The 5,887-nt window shown below is 34.5% G+C and overlaps 1 protein-coding gene across 1 annotated transcript; it reads left to right on the forward strand.

Annotated features, from left to right (window-relative positions):
• LOC101491723 (mitochondrial-processing peptidase subunit alpha-like) lies at positions 1-5,280 on the forward strand. Its single transcript, XM_004510264.4, has 13 exons — positions 1-183; positions 559-798; positions 940-1,236; positions 2,227-2,394; positions 2,529-2,696; positions 2,809-2,889; positions 3,011-3,077; positions 3,251-3,348; positions 3,443-3,515; positions 3,601-3,671; positions 4,012-4,061; positions 4,161-4,273; positions 4,898-5,280. Exons 1-13 carry the CDS (start codon positions 142-144, stop codon positions 4,948-4,950), a joined length of 1,521 nt encoding a protein of 506 aa, XP_004510321.1. The 5' UTR covers positions 1-141; the 3' UTR covers positions 4,951-5,280.
• The last annotated feature ends 607 nt before the right edge of the window (positions 5,281-5,887 follow it).

Consider the following 5,887-nt stretch of genomic DNA (forward strand, 5'->3'; position numbering starts at 1 on the left):
GACCATTTCCAAAAGAAAGTGCTTCTCTCTCGCTTGTGTTTCCCTGCTTCATAGGCTTCTCGGCAAACACACAAACAATATACAAAAAACTTCAACCAAATCGAATCATTTCATTTTGATTTAGGGTTTCATTTTTCCGTCATGTATAGAGCAACAGCTTCATCACTCAAGAGACATCTCAAGGTATTTTCTTCATCCCTGCCCTTTTATTCTCGTTATTATCATTATTATTAATCGTGTTTAGGACCATAAATTTTTTCAGTTTTTTGAAACCTACCCAGATAACAAATTCAATTTTAATTGCGAAAAATTGTTTCTTTATTGGTTTTCTAGGGAATCAGTTTAGTGGGTGTGTTAGAGAATATTATTGGACCTGTTATTTCAGCATCATTTTATTATTCATTATATGAAATTAATTCTGAAATTTCCTAGATTCCTTTTCTAATGTTATTGATTGATTTTATTTATTCCTATTGGTTTTTGTTTTATTCATTTTGTTGTTGTGATGAATGCTGCTGTTTTTTTTATCATGTTGTGTAATGAATCTTTGTTATTTAGGGCCGTGGTGGCAACTTGGGAGCTACTAGGTTAGCTACTTCAAGTGCTGTAGCTGCAAAGGTTTCATCTGGTGGTTTGTTTAGCTGGCTTACCGGAGAGCGTTCGAGTTCCCTTCCCCCTCTTGATACACCACTTGGTTCTGTTGTTCTTCCAGATCCTTTGCCAGATTATGTTGAACCAAGTAAGACCAAGATCACAACTCTTCCTAATGGACTCAAAATAGCATCCGAGACCTCGCAGGTATGTGTGTTTTAGTATTTTTTGAGTTGATACTTAATGTGTGTTAAATGACAATGCTACTAAGATTGAATGATGCTTTTGACTTGCTTGTGTAGCATATTATTGATTTTTTATTTTTGTTTCATTCTGATTGTTTATTAGAACCCTGCAGCCTCAATTGGGTTGTATCTCGATTGTGGTTCCATCTATGAGACACCATTGTCAAGTGGGGCATCACACTTGTTAGAAAGAATGGCTTTCAAGAGCACGGTTAACCGTAGTCACTTTCGTATTGTAAGGGAAGTAGAAGCAATTGGTGGTAACATAGGAGCTTCGGCCTCTCGGGAACAAATGGGTTACACATTTGATGCTCTAAAGACCTATGTTCCACAAATGGTTGAATTACTGGTTGACTGTGTAAGGAACCCAGCCTTCTTGGACTGGGAGGTCAATGAAGAGGTATTTATAAATTTATTATACTTTTTTTCCATGGTTTGATTTTTAATTCTCAGGTTCTAAAGCTCATGCATCATATTTTCTGCAGCAAATGACCATTTCTTTTCTTTGTAGTAGGGTTCATTTTTAATAGAAAAAATATGAGCTCCACCCATTACTGTTGATGGCAGAACACGGCCGAAGGCCAAAAATCCGCCATATAAACACGCCATTGTGGTCTATGGTGCCGCCACGGCGGCCATTCCTTCACAAATTTCCTATGGCGGTTGTCCAAATATCTGCCACTCAATGGCGGAATGGTGGCCCCATGGTCACCATTTAACAACACTAATCTACTTGGATATTATTTTCTTATAGGTATAGCAATATTTGAATTATCTGTAAGTAAGTAAATGAAAGGGAAAGATAGCTATTCCTTATTTTTCTTTAGTTACATATTGCAGCCTTCTAAGTTCCAGCGGCACCAACTCATGCTGAGTGCATTAGTGCAAGATTTAATATTTCTCATCCCTGACTTTAAGATTTAAGCATTATGTTTATATAAATTTTCCCTTGAGTACTGAGAAGTCGATACAAACCTAGGGACCACAATATCAGAAAAGCTATGCAAGAGTTCAAGGCCATATAAGCCGCACATCAAATCCCATACTTCCATTCTTCCCTGCCTTGTAATTGAATCCCACTGTACCACCCACTGTACCACCTAGCTCTGCTACCCCGATGCTCACTCAAGGTTGAAAAGCTGCTAACTGCACTGCGGAAACTAGCCGTTGTGGTGGTATAGCTGAAATTCATATAGAATGTAAATTGTAAATTATAAACCCCATCAGAGGCTCATAATATCTTATCTTTTCTGCTGTGAGACTCAAGCCCCATACATTGCTATTGGGCTTGTCTTAAAAGCATGCCATCCCATTTGACATGTATTACTAGTATTTGTTGAATGCTGTTGTGGCAATCCTTTTGAACCTGTTGAACAATCTGTTGACACAGCTTCGAAAGGTGAAAGCAGAGCTCGGAGAACTCTCAAACAATCCCCAGGGCTTGCTTTTGGAAGCAATTCACTCTGCTGGTTATTCTGGTGCATTGGCTTATCCTCTTTTGGCTCCTGAAGCAGCCCTGAACAGATTGGATGGCCCCAGTTTAGAGGAATTTGTTGCTGTAAGATCTGTTATCCTTTCTGATACTGCATGAATACTACCGGTATCATTTTATACCAAACTTTACATTTTCTTCTTTCTGCTTTTTTCTTGCAATCTATTTGAGAATCTAATTTTCTAGGTTTGAAAAATCAGGAAAATTACACAGCTCCTAGAATGGTTCTTGCTGCATCTGGGGTAGAACACGAAGAGCTTCTATCTGTTGCTGAGCCACTTCTCGCTGACCTTCCAAGTGTTCCCCGTCCCGATGAACCAAAATCTACCTACATTGGAGGTGATTTCCGTCGTCATGGTGAATCCGGGGTGTGTATGATTTTTTACATAATACCGTTCGGATTTTCTTGTATCACATTCTTTTAATTTATACCCTTAAACAATGCTGTTATTTACCTGCTCAAATATATTGCAAGGGCAGGCTGCACATGTTGCTATTGCTTTTGAAGTGCCTGGTGGCTGGCAAAAGGAGAGAGATGCTATAGTTTTGACTGTTCTACAGGTATTCATTTTGTGTCTGGTTTCAAGTAATACTGTGTCATGATTTTTGCTTCCTTTCTTCTGTCGCGCACAAAAGGAAGAAAGGAATCATTGAATGGAAGTAATAACTTTGAGTCATTTAGATGCTTATGGGAGGAGGTGGGTCATTCTCAGCTGGGGGCCCTGGTAAAGGGATGCACTCAAGGCTATGTAAGTTTTGCCTATGTCTTCTTTTGTACGGTCTAGTTTGATCCACAATCCTTGCCATTGTTAGTGGTAGTGGTGTCAACCTAGTCTTCTATTGTGATGCTTTTGCGCGCTATTTGTATTAATATATCTTTTCGAAGTATTTTGACTTGTTTTGCATGTCCAATTGAATCCAGATCTTCGCGTGTTGAATGAATACCAGCAGATTCAATCTTTTTCTGCATTCAACAGTATCTTCAATAATACAGGATTATTCGGGATTTACGCAAGCACTGTAAGGAAAATATATTTTTCAGTTTCTGGGCATTCTCAATGTATTACATGGATAATATAATATGATTGACACATTTTCTAATTTGTGGATGTAGAGCCCTGATTTTGTGCAAAAAGCCGTAGATATAGCAGCCAAAGAACTAATAGCGATTGCTTCCCCTGGTCAAGGTTTTATTTGCACCCCTATTTTTGTTTCTGCAGTTTATTAATCTCAATTTTTGCGAAGATTAAATTAGCACTTCTTCAATGACAGTTTCACAAGTACAACTTGACCGTGCGAAGAAATCCACAAAGTCTGCAGTTCTTATGAATCTGGAATCTAGAGTAAGCTCTCGCCTTCTTTATTACATACAAGGTCTTTTTTGGGTCAAAATAGCCTAGTGGCTAGACTCACTCACCTTAAATGTGGAGAAGTGGGGAATCCCTTGCTCAAACTCGAGTCCCTACATATCAATGTCCTTGCAGCTACCAATTGAACTGTTCTTACGGGAATATTACATAGAAGTCTTAAGAACTAATATAACCATGTGAAAAACTGGTAAAATATGGTTGAGCGTAATGTAAACCACATATAAAATATTAGTATATGGTGTTATAAGTTAATAAAATATGGTTGAGCGCTTCGTTGTGGTTCATATACACTAATAATCTTCATTCTTTTCAGATGATTGCCTCAGAAGACATAGGAAGGCAGATTTTGACTTACGGAGAAAGGTAACACTATTCGATTATTTGTTTCCAAGTTTGTTAATTTGATGTCTTGAATGGAAGTGTAATTATTTATTAATGTAAGAACTTGTGACCCATTTTCAGGAAGCCTGTGGAGCAGTTCCTGAAGGCTGTAGATGAAATCACTTTGAATGACATCACAAAAATATCTCAAAAGATTATTTCCTCACCTTTGACTATGGCATCATATGGAGATGGTAATTTATTTAAGCTTTACCCTTTCATAAGCATTTCTTTACTTATAATTATAAACGTGGATTAAATATTATTTTAGTCGTTATAAAATTTTGTATTTAGTCCCTACAATTTTTTTCTTCGACTATTAGTCCCCACAATATTTTCTGTTAGCATATTTTTTTTTAAAGAATACTCAGCAGATTTAGTCCATATAAAATCAAAATAAATTGAGACTTTTATCAAAGTGCTATCAACTTTTCATATATAAGTTATGATCGAAATCTTTGCAAAAAATGAGTTGAAAACTCGTTTTGTAGGTTAATATTTTCGTTATTTTGGTATGTTGAGCTTTTCGTCACTTAAAAACTCATTTAATTTATCTTTTGTTAAAAAAATTAAAATTTTGTAAACAAAATCTTTATAATATTCTAAACATGTGTCATGTGTGCCAAAAATCATTCATGAAGTTAAAATAAAACATTGACTAGAACTGCTGATGGAAAATATTGTGGGAATTAAATGTCAGAAGAAAGTTTTTATTGTGATTAAACAAAATTTTGAAATAGGGACTAAAAATATATATAACTCTGTTAATGTTAATAGTTTGATTAACATGACATCATTTTTCTTATCTATCCTGACAGTTATCAATGTTCCGAGTTATGAATCTGTGAACCGCATGTTCCATGCCAAATGAACAATATGACAATGTTTTCTGGATCATATACATGCACACTTCCAATTTTCAAAAGCAATGGTGCAAATAAATACAGAGATATTTTTGTACTGATCTTTGGAACCATTTTTGAGGTTCCAAGTTTGTATTAGATGAATTGTATCATCTCATGCTGGATTAAGCCAATTTTTGTTTGTTAATGAGTTAATTTTCTCTCTTTTATTTGCTTAAAGAGAGCACAAAAGTGGTTTTAACTTTTATATTTAATCTTTTTTTGGCAATCTCTCTTTTACTAATCAAGTAGCAAGTGTAAAAGTACAGAATGCAATTCAAGAATTACATTCACTTCGAGTATTGTGTTTTTGTTCATTTCAATTGAATTCATTGATAATCGATTTAATAATGAAGTTCTTAGCTATTTCTTTCTTAGTATTTTGTAAAATTTTGGCGGTTCATAGTGATAACAAACAAGTACTAAATGTGTGACAAGAATTGATTTTTAATGGATTGATTTTGCAAAATCAATATTAGTAAAAAGTTGATTGAATATAAATGGTTTATAATTGAATTAATTTAAGTCAAAAAGGCTTGAACAAAAATAAGTATTTCAGTCGAAGTCTAAAAAGCTTGACTTCAAGTTATAATGAATCCTAAAAAATAGATGATTTGGAAACTGAAAAAATCACAAACCAAAAACCGAATAGAATTGCATTTATTAAATGGATTGGATTGGTTTTCGTTTCCTATGGTGAAAATTGATCCAATCAAAATGAAAATACATCAACAAGTTTGTTGAATGTATATTTTTATATTTTCAATAAATCTATTAAATGTTTACATAATATAGGTTTTCTTTATTTTTAATTAAACATTTAATTTTTTTAGACTATAAACACCATATAACTTTTTTTGAATGATACTGCTTTGTAATGCTTGAAATTTTTTTCTTTTAGTTATT

This window comes from Cicer arietinum, chromosome 7 (assembly GCF_000331145.2).
Source record: "Cicer arietinum cultivar CDC Frontier isolate Library 1 chromosome 7, Cicar.CDCFrontier_v2.0, whole genome shotgun sequence".
NCBI lineage: Eukaryota > Viridiplantae > Streptophyta > Magnoliopsida > Fabales > Fabaceae > Cicer > Cicer arietinum.